The sequence below is a fragment of the Macrosteles quadrilineatus genome, unplaced genomic scaffold (assembly GCF_028750875.1).
Source record: "Macrosteles quadrilineatus isolate MER2022 unplaced genomic scaffold, UCM_ALF_1.0 Scaffold_1__1_contigs__length_201487025, whole genome shotgun sequence".
Lineage (NCBI taxonomy): Eukaryota > Metazoa > Arthropoda > Insecta > Hemiptera > Cicadellidae > Macrosteles > Macrosteles quadrilineatus.
Window position 1 is genome coordinate 495,803 of NW_026542594.1, and position 23,616 is coordinate 519,418.

General features: G+C 35.5%; 1 protein-coding gene across 1 annotated transcript in view; it reads right to left on the minus strand.

The window, feature by feature from the left end:
• Nucleotides 1–832: 832 nt before the first annotated feature.
• LOC128983564 (attractin-like protein 1) overlaps nucleotides 833–23,616 on the minus strand; it is a 70,143-nt gene continuing 47,359 nt past the window's right edge. The window contains exons 19-24 of the mRNA XM_054402880.1: nucleotides 22,466–22,630; nucleotides 21,544–21,760; nucleotides 20,402–20,480; nucleotides 13,956–14,081; nucleotides 7,463–7,577; nucleotides 833–5,732 (exon numbers count right to left, since the gene is read on the minus strand). Coding sequence (XP_054258855.1) covers nucleotides 5,599–5,732; nucleotides 7,463–7,577; nucleotides 13,956–14,081; nucleotides 20,402–20,480; nucleotides 21,544–21,760; nucleotides 22,466–22,630 — 836 coding nt within the window. The 3' untranslated portion in view covers nucleotides 833–5,598. The remainder of the gene's footprint in view (nucleotides 5,733–7,462; nucleotides 7,578–13,955; nucleotides 14,082–20,401; nucleotides 20,481–21,543; nucleotides 21,761–22,465; nucleotides 22,631–23,616) is intronic.

Sequence of the window (23,616 nt, forward strand, 5' to 3'; positions counted from 1 at the left end):
GATGTTCATGTTTTAAATCAATACCCCTATGAAGAAAAGAAAATAGAGACCCAAACATATGACATCCACTCGCACTCTCATTACCTCTGTGGTAAACAATGTCTTCAACTCAACAATACTTGACTATTGTTTTAAGGTACCTATGTAATGAATGACAGACAGTTAAAGTATAAACAAAATATAAAAACTTCACTAGGACTGTTGTGATGAACCTAGTGCATACACTATCACCACATAAACAAGCATGAATAATAGAAATGCTATTGTTTTGCACTTTTGCATTGGTCTTTACTTTGGCAGTTAATTCATCAGCAAGTGAAGTTGTGAACCAGATCAGCTTTTGAAAAATAATAAGATATTTACAAGAAATGTGATTATATCGATCTGTTATGTACATCTTGAGTATTCCATTATCTTTGAGTCAAATCTTTTTTAAAGTCATCAAAAATTATGACTGTTATTCGTTTAAAATTAAAATAACGCCTGTAATACTTAGCAATTGCTCGATTTCGAGGAACAGGGACATTAGTTAATTTTATATCAAAACAGAATTTATACATTTTTTCAATTAAGCTTTAATTGTTGCTTTATCTGTGGATTATGAAAAAAGAGTATCTTTTCCTTACCATTTTCATTACTGTCCTTGAGACAAAAACTGTGTGGTGCTAAATCTCTGATACGGGATTAACACCTCTATTATAATAGTTATAAAATCATTTTTTAAAGAAATTAATTTATAAAAGCATTAAAAGTACAGTAACCAAAATTCTAGTTTCAACAGCTTTAACGTAAAAAGGTATGAACAAGTCCAGATTTCTTCATCAAGGCTTTATTTTCAATACAAAATAACTATTTATAAATGAAGCTACTTTTCATACACGAGACTCAGTTCAAAGCATAATATATTAGTCCTTAAAAAGATAACAAATATAGAACAAAACAGTTTTAAATTACATAATTATATTTAAATAATTCTATACACATTTGTATAACATCATGAGATTACAACTCTATGGATGGTCATTATTACAAATAATTGTTATTAATTGAAGTTAGAAAGGCAAGACAAGCATCAAGGATTAATATTTGTGAGTTTTACATCAATACCCATATTGTGGTACAAAAACACTGATAAATAGTACAATTAATTTTTAAATCTTATCTATAAAAGCAGTTGTTACTAACCAATTAGCAAACATTGTGGTAAAATTACAGTTTTAAAACTAAGTCAAAGTTATAAAAAAATAAAGTTTTTTTTTTTTACTTATGTAAAAGGGTTAATATCAAAAATTTGAAAAATAAATACATAAAAGTTATCGTTATAATATAAAAGACACGATGTTACTCTAAAATTTTCTTGTAAATAAACAGATAAGTATTAATTGGGTAATCAAAAAATCAAGAAAAAGGGGTAAATTATTTACAATAAACCATACTAAAGCATAACAGACAAATACCTAATGTGAATTTTAAATGTTATGCCTCAAGAAACAAAAACGACAGGTTGTAAAAAATAATTTATATACCAGACATACCACTTTATGAGCGATGCTTGTATCGCCTATTTTATAAGATTTATAATATGTCACAAGATTACCTTAGAAATACAACTTTAGGACTAGATAGGATAAAATTAGTGTAAACTTGCAACATAGTTACAGTAGAAAAATTTAACTTGCCAATTTTTCTGATACTCGTATTATAACCATCTCATACAAATAAATAAAATACAACTAAGGTTAAAAATGGACAGGTTGCATGACAAACTAAATGGCAGTGCACAAAAAACAAACTTGAGCAAATCCTCACTGACCCGAATGTTGATTCCAGCACCTACCAAGAGGAACAATGACTGGAGACAAAAATACCTCAGCAATCCTGTCAAACCTAAACACAACAGGAAATTTAAAATAAAAGTTTCTGAATAAAATTTAAGGAACAACTAAAGTGATTATTGATCATTAAAATACAGATGAATAATGTGAAGTTTGACTGTTTTAGTACATATCAATTTAAGCCAAATCATATACTTTTTGCGTTGGTTATAAGTTTCTTCCTTTTTTTATTAGTTAGACTGAAATAATGCTACACAATACATACTCTCTTATCAATACAATTAACTGTATGAAAACCAGTAGTTAAGCCTTAAATAGTTTAATCGAAAATATATTTATAAATTTAAAAGTTTGCTTTTTATGAAATTAATGTATGACACAATTTTAATACACATACACTACAGCTAATCTTCGGCTTTAAAAAATGGACATTAATAATATTGAATGATACAAATATGCAACTCTAATCAAAAGATACAATTTTATATGAAACATAATTTGTATACATATTAATACTTTCTTCAAAAACTTGTAGAATCATTCAATAACTCGCTATCTGAAAGTGTCCACCACAAAACATGATAAACTAAATAAAGCATAATACTAACACAAAAATAAAAAAGTAAAAAAAATATTTACTTAAAAGTAATGAATTACAGTCATAAGAGAATGTGTAACATTTATTGCTTCAACAAACATTACAAACGCAATACATAAGCCATTTTGGAGTGATGTACACACAGTAAATGACAATGAATCGTACAGCTACTACGTTCCAATCATACATAAAAAAGTATAAAACTTTGGTTACATCTTAAACATAAGTCAAAACATCAATAAACACATCCATATGATTTTGTTTGTTTTCACAGCCTATTCCTAACTCTTAAAGAGCCATTCAACAGAAGATGGTTACAATGTTGATTAAACGCCTCATTAAAAATTTACAAAAAAATATTTTATGAGAATGTTATTAGTTTTATAGTTATCTAACCAAAGCATAAGAGTTATAAATCTTAACATAAAATGGACCCATTGGATGTTCAAGTAGTAGAATGTCAATGTTAAAGTTATGATCATCTTAAGACTAAATTATATGTTTGTCATGTAGCTTAAAATAATAAGGTGTAAGATGAAGGGAAATAAGTTTTAGCCTGTTTTTTTTTTCAATAAACATAGCAAATGCCAGATCTTTAAATCTGCCTGACTTGGAGATGATTTAGCCAAGGAAACTACAGGAGAATCTTGATTATCTGGGGTGGATTAATAATGTGGTAGATTTACCAGGGGGGAAATGGTCAATAAATAATTATTCTAGAAAAGTTGTTGATACTATAAAACTTATGTTCACTATTAGATGTTATTAAGAAGGAATAAATTGTAAAAAAAAATGAAATTCATACCTTATAAATTCCAAAGACAGTAATAGGCCTAATCACCCTGTTTTTCATTAACTGTTTACGTACAGTCCATTAGATTGGCAGTGCTGGATTTAGGGTACTTGCGGCCTTAGGCCAAATTAATCCAAGTGGCACCCGCTCCTTGGATCGCGGCAAATTCGTTAAAATCTCCTTCAATCACAGAGACATCATCATTGTCATCCATGATTGCAGCTAAATCATGAAAATCGCCCACAATAGTTGAGAATTTATTAATGTTAAACTAAGCTTGATGCTAGTCAGCCTACAGGGAAATCCGGTACTGATGCTATTACAACACATGATTACCAAAACAACCTGCTGCGAGCATTGGGCACTGCACATTGTGAGGGCGGAGAGAAGAGAATGAGAACCACGGCAAAACTAAATGACTACAGAATATAACACAAACAAGTGAAATAGATAAGCCACCACACAAGTTTGCTTGGCACTTGATTTAGATTTAGGTAGTTTTATAATCAATGTTGCGCAAATTACCTGTTCTTTTATGTTCCCAAATTTAATTCTTTAACAGAATTTGCATTTCATGAAATTGTTTATTAAGCATTTGACCATATAATCCTTGCTTTAACTGTCTCTCCTTAGTGGGTTACATTTTGTTTTACTGGCACAGTATTATTTTCTTGATTCTGATTTACCGTGTTATCACTTAACTTAACAGCAATCCCTCTCCTAACGTTTACCTCAGATAATCAAGCTGCTACTGTACAACAAATCTAGGATAAATAAATTCATATAGTAACACATTTGGCAAGTGTGACCAGATGGTGTCTCATCTAGATAACAGATCAGTAGAGCGTTGGTGGGGCAGTAAAACTCAACTACATTACTGTTATTTGTGTTAGGAGGGATGGACAAGAACTTGATGATAACCTTATAGTATCTCAACATCCTAGCATATCCCTTCTATCTTCACAATCACCTTATGCTTATGTTAATTTGAAAAAAAAACCTATCATGTTGGTTAAAATAATAAATATATAGAATGGATAAATAAATGCTATGGAATTACAATAACCTTAAGTCCAAATAAATAAACTATCTTAATGAGAATTTCTTCAATTAGTACCTATAAGTTTTGACGATCTAACATAATAGATAAGAAAGTTTGAAATTCAGTCAACATCTTTCAAAAAACTTGAACAACAGAAACATATTGAGTCCTCTAACCTAAGCAAACAAATATGTTACAAAATAAATAATTATTTTACTTTTGAGATTCAACCTAAAATATAAAATTCTTAAATATCCATCAAATAAAGAGCTGCTCTTTTAACTGCTCTTTTATTTACAAATATTATTTTATATACAAAGGGAAGGAAACAACTATGTTGTGAAACGGACATTGTGTCTATGTATAAACACTGATGTTTGGTAAGAGCACAAAATGTATTTGGGTTTTGAAAAGCACTGGACACATTTATCCATAATTACTAGATTTACAAAAAAATATTAAAATATATGTAAAAAAGGTCACTTTTCTATAAAACAGTTAGAGAAAACATTTACTAAAAGCATAACAAAAAATGATTTGTTAATATCAAATGTAAATGCTCAAGGAGCATTCAGGGACATAATGAGTAATTAAATGCATAACAATGGTTCAGCATAGAGCTATTTATAAAATTTGTTATAGAACTAATTTGAATTATATTTTATCTAAGGCAAATACGTTATTAGCTAACTTGCTTATCTAGTCAACAAGATAAAAACTTGTACTTTAAATATATCTCTATATTATACCTGATCATTCATTAGAGTTATTGCAATACATATAATTTGTTCCATACCGTAAGGTTAATTTACAATTAAAATATATTATTATAATCATGGTGATAAAAGAGCCACAGTTAGCGTTTCAAAACTAATATGTTAATATCCAATAGTCGATGTTAATTCAAGTCTTCTATATTAAACTTGCAGACAAGCCACAGAAATCGTCAAATTAAATTTATTGGATTGCATAAAAACATAACGATTTATACTCAATTCTAGACAAATGCAAGATTTTATAAATTATTGAAAAAAAATATTTATATTCCAACACAAATAACAGGTATTGAAGATTTTTCACTTTATTTCTAAACAACAACATTTACAATAGAACAACTTAAACGTGTTGCAAAGCCGATTAAATATTTCCCAATGGAATCATTTTTGCAAGCATGTTTACAAAACTCAACCATCTAAAAAGTCAAAATAAAATTAAAAAACAAATGTTTAAATAAATGCATTTTTAGTGTCCAGTGCCTTTCTGCCCAACTAACTAGCTCTATTATATTTTATAAATGTACAACATATCGTACAGACTAGTATATACAAGGTTACATGCAACTGTCTGGGTGTTGACTGGAAAGTGATTTTCGACTTTTGGACTTGTCTGTCTTGGTTGTAGGATCTAGGCTTACTTTGCGAGGATTGCCTAGAGTCACTAGAGCAGAGGCGATCGCCAAACCAGCTGCTCAACACAACACAGAGGTTTAAAGAATGCAAAATCCTTGGCACTTAAACCCTTAAAGTTACAAAAGCTAATAAATATATCATAGTCCAGGCAACGAGGACATCCAAACAGAGGAAAAAACGCATGTATAAGCCAAATTTGTTATAGTTAAAGAATGGTCCTTAAACAACAAAAGTACTGACTGGTGGGAGTGGAGCTAAGGGGGCTAGGAGGCTCTAAAGGTCCAATTTTTTGTAAAAAACTGTGGGCTCCAGCAAAATATTTTTCATAATATGCTTAAATAATCTACGCAAGCTTATCTACAAGAAAGGTCTTATGCACTTAAACACGTCAATATAGCATGTAATGTTATATAGGCTACTCCCGCCACAGCAAACCTGCAGACTAAACAAATTTCCTATTGCCTGGTTGGATTTTCACAAAAACATTTCCTTGTCATATTTATTCCCTAATTAAATAATAGGGATGGACGAGATTGGATTTTTAGTTCAAGACGAGACGAGATTTTTTATTTCTCATAAAATTTCGAGACAAGATCGAGACGGGATTTCCCTTCTCATACACAACGGGAAATGCAAGTTCAAAATTTTTACCTGATTTTGTAACATTGTTAGATGACTGTTACAAAAATAATGATAATAGGCAAGAATATTTACAATCTTTTATTAAAAAACATCAGCATAACATTTTTTTATTAATCACGCCTAACTTATTAAAAATGCCTACGATTAGGAAACATAGTGATATCAGTTAGGATAGAGTTCAACTTATCCTAAAATAAAATAAATCATAAAATAAAAGCAATATTAATTTTTATAAAATAGTTAGGTACATTTTTTGACTTTTTATAGTAATAAAACATTCCTCACACTGCTTACACTTAAAAAAACTTCTCAAATGTTATTAAAGTAATATTATTAAAATAGTTAAAGTAATATTTACATTTAAAGAATTAATTAAATAAGAACGCCTTCGCAAAGGAAACACAACTACAACATGCTTCTGTATTGCGGGTATTGCATTGACTTTCTGCAGGCGTTTTTAATTTTTTTTTTTTTTTTTTTAATTCTCGTCTCGATAAAAATCTCGGCTAAAACAAAATCTCGTCTCCTGTAACGAGATTTAAAATTTCCCGAAATTTCGAGACTTGACCATCCCTATTAAATAACAATACATTTGATGAGTATCAAAGTCAGAAGGACGTCCAATACTCCTCCCCACCCCCCAAGACCACAGCAGGGCCCTATTCGGTTGTCAGGCACCACTGCGGCCAAGGGGGTGTTTACCGGATGATAGGACAGCCAGATTGCTGGTTAAGCTGACCCGGGACCCTGTACTATCCAGTGTTCTGGGATATGCAGGAAAACCCAGGTTTTAAGCTGTACCCTCTTCCTGAACGGATGTCCAACGCAGTGGGAGACAAAGGACAGGGAGCCATACACGAGAATAGACCAGAGTGATTTGGAAAAGACTGGTTTATTGAAATCAAACGGAAAATGATGGTATGTAGGGAGACGCTACAAGAATGGGTGCATTCCCCCCCCCCCCTCTTATGACAAGCAGGGGATACTGAGGTCTATTCTAAAGCCAGAGCCGCACGGTACAGTGTCTACTGTGTTGATGTTTCTTAAGTTAAAGATATTGTACAATAATTCTTTTAAATGTAAATCAATCCTGGGTCTTGATCTTTCTGTGCCACCTAGTTAATATGTACGTTAATAGGTTACCTGATTGGCCAGGTGGAGTGTACCTCTCCCCTCCAGTAGGCAGTCTCACCAGCAGTGACAACACAGCTGCTCTGTTACCACAACAAGGCTCTAGGGCGATGGGACTGGGCGAGTCCTATACATACAGAATAACAGTTTACCAGGACATCTAAGTTATACAGAATAAATGGTGTTGAATTATGTTAATTAATAACAGTGATTTATGTTATGCATCTTTAATGTAATTCCCAGTAATTATACATAATTATACAGGGTGTCTACCAGTCGGGAGTTCCGGGAAAGTCGGGAATTTTGAAATTTTGGGAAAAATTGTGAAAAAGTCAAGAGATTCGGCCGTAGGTCGGGAATAATCTAACTCTTAAAATTAGAGATGGATAGGGTCCTAAAAATGTAACACAATTTTTGGGATATTCTACTAATATTGTAAATGTGAAAGTATGGATGTTTGTGTATAACTCTGAAGTTTGATTATGTGAAAACTACTGGACCGATTGAGCTGACATTTAGCAGAGAGGTACTTGGTAGTCTTCAAAAACACACTGGCATATTTAAGATGTGAAAATCCTATAGGGCTATGCCCCACAGGGATCTAAGGACGGAATTCTTTAGGGACGGGATTCACTCCGATCATCAGTGATTTTACTGGGTCGCAAGTGACGATGATAATGTCTCTGTGATTGCAAGAGATGTTCACGACCCTTCTGCAAACACAGGAGACAATTATTATGTCTCCATGATCGCGGAGACACTTGCACCGTGACCGGGAAACAAGTTGCAAGATGGCGCCATGAACGTGGGACATGTTGACTGATGGTGCCGTGATCGCGGGAGATGTTCATGATAAGAGGTATATGAACTTGGGGAAGACAAATGATTAATCATATCTTTAGGTAATTGTTAACTGATATCACTAAAAATAGGCCTAAGCTTTGATGGAACTATGATTTCAGTAGAACTAGATATTTTTTCTAAAAACTACTGCCCCAACTACTCAACAAACAGTAACCATAGGAGTATGCAGGGGTTTTCTTGGGGCTTACACTAGAAGTAGTTAAAAAAAATTTTAAAGATAACTGGTCCAAAGTAGAGGTTTGGTAGCTCTGGTGTTCGGTTTAGTTCGGATACCATCCGTTAAATAGTCAACTTTTTCTGACATGCTGTATATTTTGAGTATTGGAGATATATTTTACATTTACCTCGGCTTCACACAATCATTAATTATTTAAATTACTTTTTATTCCCTATATTTTATAGGGAAATTGCTGATAAGCAATTTTGAAGCTTTTTATTGCATTACGGTTTCAGCTGCTACCGTAACGTTCCAAACACGGGGTAAAATTTGTTAAGTGCCCTATGTTTCTGATCTCTGTGAGAAACTATTAGTGATGGTCGGATCCGGATATCGGACTACCGGATCCGCCGGATCCGAGCTAGAACCGGCACCGGATCGGATCCAAAAAATTCCGGATCTTGGGCTGGATCCGGTTTTGATGGATCCGATTTTTTCAAATTTTTTTCCCGATTTTTTCCTAACACAAAGCTGTCTGTATCAATGTACAACACCGATTTTTTTACTAACACAAAGCTGTCTGTATCACTGTACAACACCGATTTTTTTACTAACACAATGCTGTCTGTATCACTCTACAACCCCGAATGTTTTTACTAGCATAAAGCTATCTGTATCACTGTACAACACCGATTTGTTTACTAAACACAAAGCTGTCTGTATCACTGTACAACACCGATTTTTTAACTAACACAAAGCTGTCTGTATCCCTGTACAACCCCGATTTTTTACTAAGACAAAAAGCTGTCTGTATCACTGTACAACACCGATTTGATTACTAAACACAAAGCTGTCTGTATCAATGTACAACACCGATTTTTTTACTAACACAAAGCTGTCTGTATCACTGTACAACACCGATTTTTTTACTAACACAAAGCTGTCTGTATCACTCTACAACCCCCGAATGTTTTTACTAGCATAAAGCTGTCTGTATCACTGTACAACACCGATTTGTTTATCTTCACACCTCTAGTTTTTAGTTTTGTACCTGGATGATAAGCTAACGGCCTATAATTTCGTCTCAAAAATATCCCGTTAGTATTTTAATCTCACCCGATGCTTCGTGATAAAAAATAATAAAAGTATGATTTAAATTGGCATTCTGTTAATTACGTTTTTTTTTAACCCGCCCTTATGACAGTGTGTATCTGGATCGGGATCCGAAGATCCGGATCCGAATTTTTCAAGATCCGGATCCGGATCCGGTACCGACATTTTCTTGGATCCGCCCATCACTGGAAACTATAATACTTTTTTAGAAACTATGTTGCTCCATACGTCTTTATAAGGTGTAGTACTTAAAGACATTACAAAATTGATTAAATAATTCAAAAAAGTAAAGTGAAAATTTAGTTAACTCTTAAAACTCTGTTTTATAGTAAAACTAGCCGCTATACCCGTGCTTTGCAGAATTCTGCGCCCACTGCGTGAGTTTGAGATGATGGACGATGTCCCACTCTTCACTCATGAGGAGCTGGAGACTGCCGTTTTATCCCTAAAAAACAACAAGGCTCCTGGACCTGATGGGGTACCTGGCGAGGCTCTTAAGAAGGTTTTTTCAATCAATCCCCTGATTCTTCTGAGCATGTACAACGCCTGCCTAGCAGAGGGGGTATTTCCGTTGTGCTGGAAAAAAGCTAGGCTCGTGCTCGTAGGGAAGGGGAAAGGAGACCCAGAATTGCCGTCCTCTTACAGACCCCTTTGCATGTTGGATACGGCTGGGAAAGTCCTAGAGAAGTTGATCCGTTCCCGACTGAATTCAGCTGTGGTTGCTGCGGGGGACCTGAGCCCTCGCCAATACGGCTTCAGGAAGGGGCGATCAACGGTCGACGCTATTGAGGAGGTGAAGCAAGCCGTGATGAGAGCTGAGGATTTTAATCACTACTCTCGTAGGGTTGTGCTGCTCGTTACACTCGATGTGCGAAACACATTTAATTCTGCAAGATGGTGCGATATGCTGGACGCTCTGGAGAACAACTTCCACGTCCCGGCATACCTCATGCGCATTATAGAGGATTACCTCCGGTTCCGCCTCCTCATGTATGATACTACAGAAGGCCCGCGGACGATGAGTGTCACTTCTGGTGCTGCCCAAGGTTCCATACTTGGCCCGGACCTCTGGAACGTTGCCTACGACAGCCTCCTTAGGTCTGAAATGCCTGAAGAAACCGTTTTAGTTGGGTACGCAGATGACATTGCAGCTTTAATAGCTGCTCGTAGTGTAGAGCTGGCCCAGCTAAAATTAAACCGAGTCATGCGAACTATAAACGCATGGATGGCAGATCACGGTCTCTCACTCGCGCTGAACAAAACTGAGATCGTGATTCTGACCAAAAAGCGGATTGACACCATTGTGCCGTTGAGGGTGGGGGACGTCGAAGTCCAGTCCGTTCGTGCCGCCAAGTATCTTGGTGTCATGGTGGACTCTAAGCTTAGCTGGCGGGACCAGATATTCCGAACAGCGGACAAGGCCGCTAAGGTGATCTCTTCTCTTAGCCGGTTAATGGCCAATGTCGGAGGTCCTCGTTCCAGTCGCAGAAGGCTGTTGATGTCTACAGTTCAGTCTGTGCTCCTGTATGGTGCGGAGGTGTGGGCAGACGCGCTCAATAAGGAGGTGTATAGGATGCGGCTTGCCAGAGTGCATCGTCAGGCAGCACTCAGGGTAGCATCCGCCTACCGAACAGTGTCTGAACCTGCCATCTTGGTGGTTGCTGGAGTAATCCCCGTCAAACTTTTGGCGGCGGAGAGGAAAGCGATTTATCAGCGGCGTGGAGAGGACCATGCAAAAATGGAGGAGCGCAACCGCACCTACCAGCTCTGGCAGGAGAGCTGGGAACAGGAGTCGCGGGGACGCTGGACCAGGAGACTGATTCAGCAAGTCCAACCATGGGTTGACCGACGGTATGGTGAGGTGGACTATTACCTTACCCAGTTTCTGACAGGTCACGGGTTTTTTCGGTCGTACCTGTTCAGGATGGGCAAAGCCGTGTCACCCGATTGCATCTACTGCCCAGGCACTCCCGACGACGCGGAGCACACCTTCTTCCGCTGCCAGCGTTGGGAAGGTTCCCGCCTGAAGGCTGAACAACATGTAGGGCAGTTGTTGGTGGACACGGTCATTCCGATGATGACGGAGGGTGAGGACAATTGGACCTGTATGTCACATTTCGTCCAGGATATTCTCCGCACAAAGAAGCTAGAGCTTGACCGAGATGCAGTCTAGGTCATAAAGAAATTGAATGCCAGAAACGGCGCGAGCCCTGAGGGCTTAGGTCACACGTTGACCTGACCTGAAGTAATGTGACAAACAATCCCAGGTCTGTGTCCAACAGAGTAGAGGGGGTTTTTTAGTGAGTAGTCTGACAAGCTCAGGAGTCTCACACTACAGGCTGGCTACCTGTGTGCGTAAAAGCATTTTTACCTCCTCTCCCTTATAAAAAAAAAAAAAAAAAAAAAAAATACCCGTGCTTTGCAACGAGGCTAGTATGCAAAAGAGACAATATTTGGTTCAGGTGAAAATATATTCAGGCAATTTACTTAGTCTGCACTCTGCAGGTTTGCTGTGGTTGGGGTGTTTTAACTGTTTCCACAAAAATATATGTAAAAATAATTGTCATAAAACAAAACTCAGGATAAAAGCCGAGGATACGGCGGTTATAGAATCAAAATTATTTCCTCAATGAATAATTTATTTTATCAATGACTTATTTAGCAGTATTGTGTTAGGTAGCAATATTCTTTAGACATGTCAAAATTTGGATTTATTAAGCTATACTGCTTTTCTAATCATAACCAATTCAGGCCATAAAACTCTACAGAGTTTTTTAAATGCAGTGAGTGATAGTCTGTTTCAATACCTCAATACCTGTAAGGTATTTTACTACGGGACTGATGTTTTACAGTTAAATTACACCAGATATGACACAACCTTTTTTCTATACCGTACCTGTAAATTTTTACCCATTATTGATTTTTTTGTCTGTTTGGTAACTGCAATACTCAATAGTTTTAAAACAAACCCTTTTTTGCACAAGAATAAAATCCTGTCCCGTCCCGTCCCGAACTGAAAATTCAATCCCGTCCATCCCTAGTACTAAGCCTTGGGAGTGAGCTGGCGTAGAGGTTAGAGCGCGGGACTTCGGTCTGAGGTCCCGGGTTTGATCCCGGCCAAGTCACCAATGGAAGTGATAATGCCGCAACCCCTAGGTCTAGCCTGAAGTAATGTGAAAAACAATCCCAGGCTCGTGCCTAGCGTCCTAGGAAAAAAAAGTACTAAGCCTTATGGTTTTTCTGTTTATAGGTATTATCTGTATGTCTTTTTACATCAAACACTATATATCACCTATAAACTCAGTTAATGGTTTGCACCTAACAAGTCAAACTTTACAATTAAGGAATTAAGTTCAAGTATAATAAGATTTTACCGTTTGGTGTACATTTTAATAAGTAAAAACATAGTTGTATAAAAATAATTTAATCTACTACATTACCAAAACGAAAACAATAATATAGAACCCTTACTAATTAATTAGATTGTATCTATGGTACTTGAATCAAATTCAAATTTAAATTCTAAAAACATGGACGTAGAAAAGGAAAACAACGCGAACAGCGCTGGTAGAATGTTTTTATAAAAGGGTAGTCCAACCAATGCCACAAAACTTTGGCTACGGAGGGAGATTGGTACCGCTTTCCCCCCGCACACACCGCTGGCAAACAAGTCGTATGCTTACAGTATGTATGATTATTGATTTTATATTTTTTATGAGTTATAAATTTGTTTATAATTAAAAATGATTTGTTTTCAGTTCAATGACTTAAAATTTCATGATTTCGCATAAATGCACTTTGTTGGTGTAAAATTAAAATCATGACATATATGTATATTTACACAGTACTACAGTGTTTTTATGGATTTGCTGCAAAATTTAAACTTATTAACCTTAACATGAATTTATTAAGTACCGGTACTTGAAGTCAAAACTATCCAAATGTGAAACTTTCATTATCAAATATAATCTGAACCAAGATTTAACTATCTGACCCAAATAGAAATTTTACCTCTAGTCCAAACTCCTTAAATTTTTGTGGATATGCCGGTTGATAAACCTTTTCCCCTCACAAAAACGTTTGAGACATTAACCACTAGGCAAGCAACACACTAAAGGGTTATATTGTGGCAAGTCTTTGTTGGTAGTGAAAGATCTTATTTCAACCTAATTCAGTAGCTAATATTTAACACTTACGATGTTTCCTTAAAAACAGTTTCCCTACATACTCATATCTGCAAAGGTGAAAACCTTCTGCATAACCATTACATTATAATTGTTTGTGGACTTCAAACTGAGGAAACATTTAGGTTGAGACTCATTACAACACTAAATAGGCCTAGTAATAAAAACCACAGACTTTCTAACTTACCTTTTTACGTCTTCTAAGAGTATTATTGACTGTGGTGCTTTCAGCAGAGGCATCCCTTTTCTCAATTTCAACTAGAACTTGAGAGAAAGGGCGACTTGCCATCTGTTCCATCTCCACAAACATTCTCTGAAAATTATTAGTTTTATCTGTTAATAAAAGATGTACATTAATAGAGTTTAGTATCAAACACCATCTGTAAACTCTGCTAAGCCTAAAAACTAAAACTAAAGCGGTTATTGGATATTTTATTTTACATCAAGTTCTCTGTCTGTCATTGTGTCTGTGATCCCAAAATACCAATTTACATGGCCTACTCCAAAAAAAATAAAGTACCGATCAAGATTTAAATAGTTTTCCTGTATTTATTGGACTGATGAGAATGTCTTTGCCCTTTTGAAATATAGCCTCACTACTTTGGAAACAAAATAACAAACATTAAAAAACAAGTTTTGTGCGATTACTGTCATATTTTTCCTACCTTTACTACCTATGTCATTTATCTCACACCAATCATCTGTTTAGTAGAGAATACGTTATCATCTATGAAATAAAAAACAAATATTTGGATTGGATACAGATTTTTTCTTAAAACTGTTACTGATATGTTTACATTAAAATTTGTTTACAAATACTGTAACTATTTCCGATAAAGTTTTGTAAACAAATCCAAAACCAAGTGTGATTAATACCTTTGGGACTAAAATAACGGTTTCAATTAATTAATTGCAAGTACAATAGTTTTTAATTTAACTGTTAATAGAGTAAAATGTACCATTTAGGTGGGGAAACAGAAGATTTCAAATTGTACTGTACTTTGATTAAAGGTGTTGATATTTTTATTTTTCAAAGTTGAATTACCTATATACTAACTGATATCTCCATGTTTCCTATGCCGAAGAGTTATCTATCTATATACTATTATAAAGAATAGGTGGTGTCTGTGTGTGTGTTTGTATGAGATAATCTCAAAAACTACTGGACCGACTGTGCTCAAATTGCACACAAATGAAGCTACAGCTTCGAGGATACATATAGAACTATTCCCGCTTCGATATTGTCCTAGGGCTCTGCCCCGTTGGCTTTCAAAAATTTGAGGTGAGAGATTTAAAAGTAAATATTGATTGATGGTATCCATAGTAACAAAGAACAAACCTACAATGTTTAAAAATGTAAAAAACCCTGTCAAAATGAATTTCGATTTCACAATTCCACACAGCTGGTTCAAACATCCTTATATATACAGTCCAACCTCAGTATAACGAATCTGAAGGGACCGAACTGAATATTCGTTATATCAAGGATTTCGTAAAAACGAGGTTCGTTATATAGAGGTTATGTTTGCAGGAATTTCGCTAAGACGAGGTTCAGAACCAGGGTCGGTCAATATAGGTCGGGATTAGTCATCATTAAAACACAATTAAAGTAGCATAGGCTACTATACTTTACAGTACAGTGTTTACATTGTACAGAAGAACCTAAATTATCCGGCATAATAAAGTGGAGGGATCTTGAATATTGCGCAATCATGACAATGGCATTGACCTTGGTACAGGTTAAGAAACTGTAAGTTTAAAATCATAGTCATAAATCATGTAAAGAATAAAACAAAACAGTAGTATGTAGAAAGTTTTGTAAGCTACTGCTCGTGATAGGCCAGTAGGCTACTTACAGTACAGTACCGGTACTGATTTATCACAACAGATGACAGGAATGTCAATAATAATCATTAACTATAGCATTGGTGTTGCTAGTTGAAACAAATCGTATTGAAAACAATACAGTAAATTATTAGATAAGTCATTATAAATGTGTATAATCAATAGCCAACTTAAAGATAATAAAAACACTCGAAAAAGGAATGTTAAAATAACGATGTTGCTATTCTTTCTCTTTGGTTTTGTTTTTATATTCTTTCTTAGGTTTCTCTTTATCCAAAAATTGTAAAATTCGCCATAGTTATCCCATATCGCCCAATCACAGCTTACTAAAACATTACGTCGTCATCAGTCCTCAGTGAATGAAATCAGTTCTCAGTTGCAACATAGCGCGCGCAGCGACAGCAGACAGCGATGTGTAAAACGGAGCAGACGAATGTTAGCGCAAGCAATGACGTCACCTTTCCATTGCATTTGATAAAGAAACAGATTTTTCAAAAACAATAATGGGGTGGGGGATTTGTTATATCGAGGGAAAGACGTAGACAATTCGTTATGCAGAGGTGAAATTCGCAATGTAGAGGTTCTGACAATGATAAATTCGCTATATTGAGGTGTCTTATTTTAGCCGAAATCACGAAAAATTCGTTAAATCAAGGTCGTTGTTATGGTTTGTTCGTTATGTAGAGGTAAAATATACATTGTGTCTTATGGAGAGTTCTAGGGGATTTAAAAAAATTCGTTATATCAAGGAATTCGTTGTATCGAGGTTCGTTATATCAAGGTTAGACTGTAATACGTGAAGGCGATTTCTACAAAACACTACTCCTCCGTTAATAATGGACGGATTTTTACAAACGACGTGTCAAAATAAAGTATTTTTTGTGTAGACGCCCCCTTTCACCAATTCATGTAATAAAAATCCTCGGGCTTTGCCCCACAGGCCATCAAAGTTGGAGTTTCTCCCATAAGATTAACATGGGGGAATCTAAATATTTAATTGGAAACTTTGTCCCCACTAATTTGAGAAAACGGCTGGGCGTAGAAACTTGGTAGAGGTGTCCAAAGAAAGGTCTTGGTCTGTAGATGAGTTATCAAAAGAAAAACTAACCAAAAGTCAATAGGACTCTGCCCCAGAAGCCTTTAAAGATCCCTCCACAGAGTTGTTTACATTTTGGCCATGTGAATAATACTTTTTAATGCAACAGCTGTTCATTTTTAAATTGTATTTCAAACAACACATATTTATTGGGAGTTACTGAATTCTACCAATAAGTATTTGCAATGTTTTGCAATATAACGTTCCATTACGAAATTAGTGGAAAATCCGTTTATCAAAGCAATTCTTAAAATATTTCTTATTGAACTATCATATATCTATTGTACGGGTTGGTGTCTGCCTTTTTCACCACTTTTGCCTACATTTTATCATATTATTCTTCACATATCAAATATTTATGCAGAAATATCTGCTCTTATCGTGTCTAATAAAATCCAAACACAGAAACCTTGACTAAAATGGTACCCATCTTGACAAATGATTTGCACCTGCCTATATTACGGACTTTGGCGCACTGGGTAGGTAACTTTATTGAAAATAACACAAAATTTTGGCTGTAAAAATTGGTACAAAGAGAAAATATTATTTAAGCAGCTATTGTCATGACAGAAAGGTCATATTCCTTTTAAACTAGATCACATAATCCTTTATAAGATACGTTGACTAACAATATGTAAACGTCAATATATACGTAACAGCAATAGTCAATGGTAACAGCCAATTTACAGTATTTTTGATTTTTGGAAATGTCCCATTGCTATGTCATTTGCATTATTTGTTGCCAATGAAGCCATAAGACCATATGAACTAGGAGGCCCCTAACAGTTCAAGAATAAAAGCCAACTTCACTTCAAGTATTCCACTACACCTAACATTCCGTAGAGATATTATATTGACAACTTTATTTTATTGATAAGGCTGAGACAACTAACTGACATCCCCCATGTCAAGGAATTCCAGCTTTAACAGTAACCCCACAATAAATTTCTCATAACTAGGCCTATGCTAGAGGGTTCATTCATTGGCACAGAAGTACGATATGAACTGACGCGACGTGACGAAGGAAAAATCAAACTTACACTGTAACAGGTATACCTCCCTTTGAAGTTAGAATATGTCTTCCCAAAAAATATTTTCTTTTCAAATAAAATCATATTACACTGATGAAATCGCGGAAGTGTTTAACTACAAAAGATCCACCAATACGATTTTAATACTATTAGAAGAACCTTTAGTTCTTCCAAAGGAAGAGATACCATATAACATACTAATAATAACTCCGATAACGTACGGTATAGGAATAGGAAATATTTTAATCATTGAATGATCAACCAAATTTGGCAACTAACGCAATTAATATCATAATTAATTTTACACTTATTACTCTTTAAACAATGCTAAATGCTCAAAATATGTATATTTCACCCAATTTATCGCAGTTACATGAATTAACGTAAGCCTTGAAAGTAACCGTCGATTTCGACGGGTTTCACCTAGTATTAAATACTAGCTGTAACCCGCGGGCTTTGCCCCGTTTAACTTCTTAATTTTCAAGATTATCTCGTTCGCATGGCTCAATCACGTCCTGGTTGAAGTTTGTTCGCTACGCTCACTCACCTTTAGGTTGGAGCTCGTTCGCTACGCTCACTCACCACAGCAACCCTACAGACTAAGCGAATTGCCATTTGCCTGATAATAATTTCAAAAATATGTTAGAACATTACACTATTGACAGGTTTGGAACAATTGTGATGGATTTTCGTTTACAGTACAAACCATTAAACATGTTATTTGACTGTACCTTAAAATCTATGATTGGTTTTGTATCCTAGGTAGCCCATGCCTAAAGTGTTCACAGTCTGAGTTAACAAAAACGTACTATTGTCAATGTAAACAGTTCAATTTCGTTTCTAATCAAATGGTAGGAGTGAAACCATTTATAAGGCATTTTCAAAGAACCAATATTGGCTCTTTTGCATACTGACCCCGTTGCAAGGCACGGTTATAGCTGCTAGTTTTTTATAAGTTAGGCCTTATTAATACTTTTTTTTATACTGATGTTTTTATAAATGTTTTTTTTAATTTTTTAATAAAAGAAATTTTTGTCTATTATTTAGGGATGGACGGGATTGAATTTTTAGTTCGGGACGGGACAGGACGGGATTTTTATTTCCTTCCCGATTTTCGTGACGGGACAGGACAGGATTTTTTTCTGTGCATAAAAAGAAAGTCTTGAGTATTGCAGTTACCAAAAACGACATACGAAATCAATTTTTACCATTTGTGGTACTGATCTACAAAAACCACAAAATGGGTAACAATTAACAGGTACCTATGACTTGTGACTTGCGGTCACGGTGTGATCGTCAAAATGACCGCGGTCACAGCATGATCGTTGGTATGACTCACGGTCACGGCGCGATCGTCGGTATGACCCCGCGGTCACGACGTGATTGTCGGTATGACTCGCAATCACAACACGATCGTCGGCATTACTCCGCGGTCACAGCGCGATCGTCAGTATGACTCGGGATCACGGCACCATTGTCGGCATGACTCCGCAGTCACGGCGTGATAGTCAGGATGACTCGTGATCACGGGGTGATCGTTGGTATGACTCGCCATCACGGCCTGATCGACTCCGCAGTCACGCCATGACTGACTGTATGACTCCGCGGTCACGGCGCAATCGTCGTAATGACTTTGTCTCCTGAGTTCGCGGACCTATCGCTCGCAATAGCGGCGTTATCGGCACTCGCGATGCGGAAAATATCGCCGACGATCGGACCAAATCCCGTCCAGAAAAATTCCCGAATCAAATGTAATCCCGTCTCGATAACCGAGAATATTTTTCTCCCAAAAATTCCCAAAATTTCGGGACTCGTCCATCCCTAATTATTATTTTTTTTGTATTTAACCAGTCTGTCATAAATCAGTAGGTATTTCAAAATGTTAAAAACAAATCTGGTTAAAATGTGGAACGTCCATTTCCCGTTATGTATGAGAAGTGAAATCCTGTCTCCATCTCGTCTCGAAATTTTATGAGAAATAAAAATTCCGTCTCGTCTTGTCTCGTACTAAAAATCCAATCTTGTCCATCCCTACTTTTCGGTTATGATCTCGTGCAACAAACTTTACGAAATTTGTGGAAAACCCATAGAGTTCTGTTATTGTGAACTTTCGAGTTTTACAGATATCGGCATAGACTTTTTTGACAAGTTCAGCAGTCACAATGCTGGGTCTTCCACTTCGCTCTTCGTCATGAATGTTAGTACGGCCATTTTTAATTTTGATGACCCACTGACGACTCCACCTTCAGTAATAATTTTTTCCCCATTAACTTCACAAAGTTGCCAATAGATTTATATCGGTTTAGTTTTTTGCAGTCAAAAACCTTATAACTGCACGCACTTTACAGTTCGCGGCATTTTCAATTAACACAGAAATTTTAAACTGTCACAGTAACTCAACGGAGAACAGCAAATACCTCTTACTAGCACGATGGTCACGCTAGCCCCGCCCCTAGTGGATACAGACAAAAACGTAATCTACTTTCTAGATGGATAGCTCTCGTACTTTCAAAAAGTTTGAATTTTAAGAATAAATAAGATTGCCAAAAGGTCTAAAATAATAGTCCTGCTATCTGTACATTGCTTAGAATCATCAAAAGTAAAACCAGAACTAAGCACAAGGTCTTTGTAACGAAACAACCAGGATATTAATATACTCACTTGTCTCCTGCGGTACATGTCATATCTTTGTTTTATTTTCCATAGTACAGCAGCCACAAGTAGCAATAATAAAAAGCACCTGTAACAAACCATTAAGAGTACAGATAGAGATAAGCTAGGATATAACAACACCATCAACTAATCATGCTAATCCATCTATCATATTATTTAATTATCCAGAAAGTAAATTAGTATGAAACTGGATAAGTATTCCACTCGGAGTACTACTCACCCTGTATGTTAGTTAGTTTAAATAAAATAATATGATGAACAAACTATCATCGGTTCTTTTTTAATACATTTATTTTCAACACCAAACCCAGCTGATCCAAAATTAATATTAAATTAGTTATAATCATTGTTCTATGCATAATTGATTTATATGACAGCTTAAAAAATCATACTATAAAAAAACTATATAACAGTATATATGAATGTTATGATGTTTAATTTTTTCCCCTTGTTGCACTGCTCACATCACGTTGGTGAGGTATGGCGCGGCGGTCTGGACCGTGCGAGGTCTCACAAAAATTGTTATATCAAAGTTGTTTATCAACCAATCTTTACAACTTAAATACCATTAGATTAGTAATAAAATTTCCTAAAAACGCATACTCTTGATAGTTTTTTGTATTATCACTTAGAAGTGATAGAAAGTTTTAAATGGCCGCCATTTTGGTTTAGTAAAATTAATAATTCTGATACTTTGTGCAAAGATTAGACTTACCTGTCACCAAGATTAATTACTAAGATTCAAGTTAATCACTCAAGGAGTTTGAAAGCTATGGATTTATTTGTGAAAATCGCATACAGACACACAGGCATTTTATACCCATGTATGATATTAGTGCACTGTTTTGACCTAAGGAACAAAATATACAAAATGGTTCCAGAGAGTTCCTGGATATCCCAGGATATAAAAATATATCTGTATGGGTATATTTTTATTGATAAAAATCTTTAAAATACTGTAAATTACAGCAATTTCAACAAAAACATTTAAAACTATTTGTTTGAAATATTTTTAATTAAAATAATGACCAAATAACTACCAATACAGCTACAACAACAAATGTTTTCTGGTTAGACTGAATTGTTTGTGTTTACATTTTATAGTTTTTAACATTGAGTGTATTACTTACGAAGAGAATGTGATGAAAAACTGTTGTAGGTTGAGTTTAGGATACTGAGAGAAGGAGATCTGAATCCACAGAGGTGGGTGAAAGTCATACACGTAGACATAGAATGTAGTGAGGGTCACATTGTCAGATACTCCAAAGTGGTGGTCAGTTTTGGTGAAACGGGATCGGAAGTTTGAACAGTTACCAGCAACCAGTAGTGGTCTCTCTGGGCTTGTTGCTGTGAAATAAATTTACACTTAACCTATAACCACCAAAAAGTTAAAACACAAAAGCCATAACAGTCTATAATTGGTTGACCAGCAACAATGGCAACTCGTTGAATGCACAATGCAAGCATGTAAGAATGAAGAGTAAGCATGACAATGGTTTTTGTCATTGTTATTCTTAAGTATGATTTAATCTTTCGGTATCTCATAGTTTTATATTTTTATATAGATTGTGTAATGCTTTTATCGTCTTTTGAGAAAAAAGTCAATAAACATATTTCATTTCATTTTATCAAGGGAAGGTAAAATTTAAGATCACTACCTCACTACTGAGTGAAGTGAGAGTAGCTTTCTTTTCCTCAATTTGTCACTTCATTGTAACGATATCATGCTGTGTAATGTCTTTATGGTTTAGTATGACATTTGACTGGCAGCTAGGTAATACTGAAGAAGACTGAAGACAAGGTTTGTTGATAGACCTTGGCAAAATTCCTCCTAAGCTATGCCCTACTGTTTTCAAGTTCACATGCAATTTCAATGGAATAAATATTGTATTGTTTTTATGTCAGAAAATGGCTTTAGCTGGCTTAATTTAAATGAAATAAACAGCTGTATAATTTGTTGAGATTGTTGCGGCTAGAGGGAGTAGGGTTCTCAAGTTGTCCACACACCTGAGAAACATAACCGTAATAGTTTAAATGTAAGTGGCAGTTTACCAGTTTTGATGGTGATGTTCATCTTAGCCATGACAGAGCAAGTGATGCTAAAGTCAGCATCTACATCAGGCTTGGGTGGACTGTTCTTGAAGTTGATCTGTGTGTAATGGCGGTCGTCCTTCTTGCTCAGGTTGAACGTGAACTGGTAGTCAATTGTCAAATCATCTACAATCACAATAATTGATAACTAATCAAAATAGTAAAAAAGCCACACAAAATAGCGGACCACACTTTGAGAAAGCCTGATTTGATATTGACACCTTTTTGTATGCCTAAGTAATGATTGACTCACAGAAACATTTTTAAAACTGTAAATTTAAAACTCATATTATTAGAATAAATAAACTGTTGTAGTTTTCCAGTTCTAAAGGATATCTTTTTGATCAAATTTGGCATATTTGTTTCTTTGAACTATGCTATTAACATTTAAATAATAAAACACATTTTATTACCTTTCCCGTAGCAGCAAACCTAAGTACAAATTAAAATTAATGTTATTTAAATAAAAACAAATCTGACCATTTTAAAGGAATATTTTAGTAAAACCCAAATAGGTAAATGGAGATTTGCTTTCTCCCCAGTTTCTGATTAACACAATTCTATTTTGCAAAACAGTTGGCCATTCTAAAAAAAAGTGCATAGCTTGCATTTTATGGTTTAAACTATTAAGACTGGGACGGGTGGCGTCGTCCTGTAATCCAGCTACTAGGAGGTCACGAATTGTGGATATTTATAGGCATGCACTGTGGATGCGATACTCCCTGGTGAGGATTAATGTCCGCATGAGTAAGTACTACGACTATCCGCAGTACTATCCTGATAATTAGACCAATTCGTATATACCAAGGCAAGAATGTGGTTCGGATTCCACAATAAACGGCAAGTCCCTTAGTTGCTTTTACAGGGTGGCTAGTGAAATCACATTGAAAAATTCCCTGACAATTCCATGATTTTTTTAAACTTTCCCTGATCGACAAATTAAAAATTACAATTTTAATACTATAGTCCTTCCATTTGGCTATGATACCCAGAGGATTAGGGACCTTCTCGGAACTCAACTCACCCTCTCGACCCACTGGTGTCTTCCATTTCGCGGTCAGTCCATTTACCGGTCAAGTGTGGGAGTGAGGAGGCTCTAGGGGGGGGGGGGA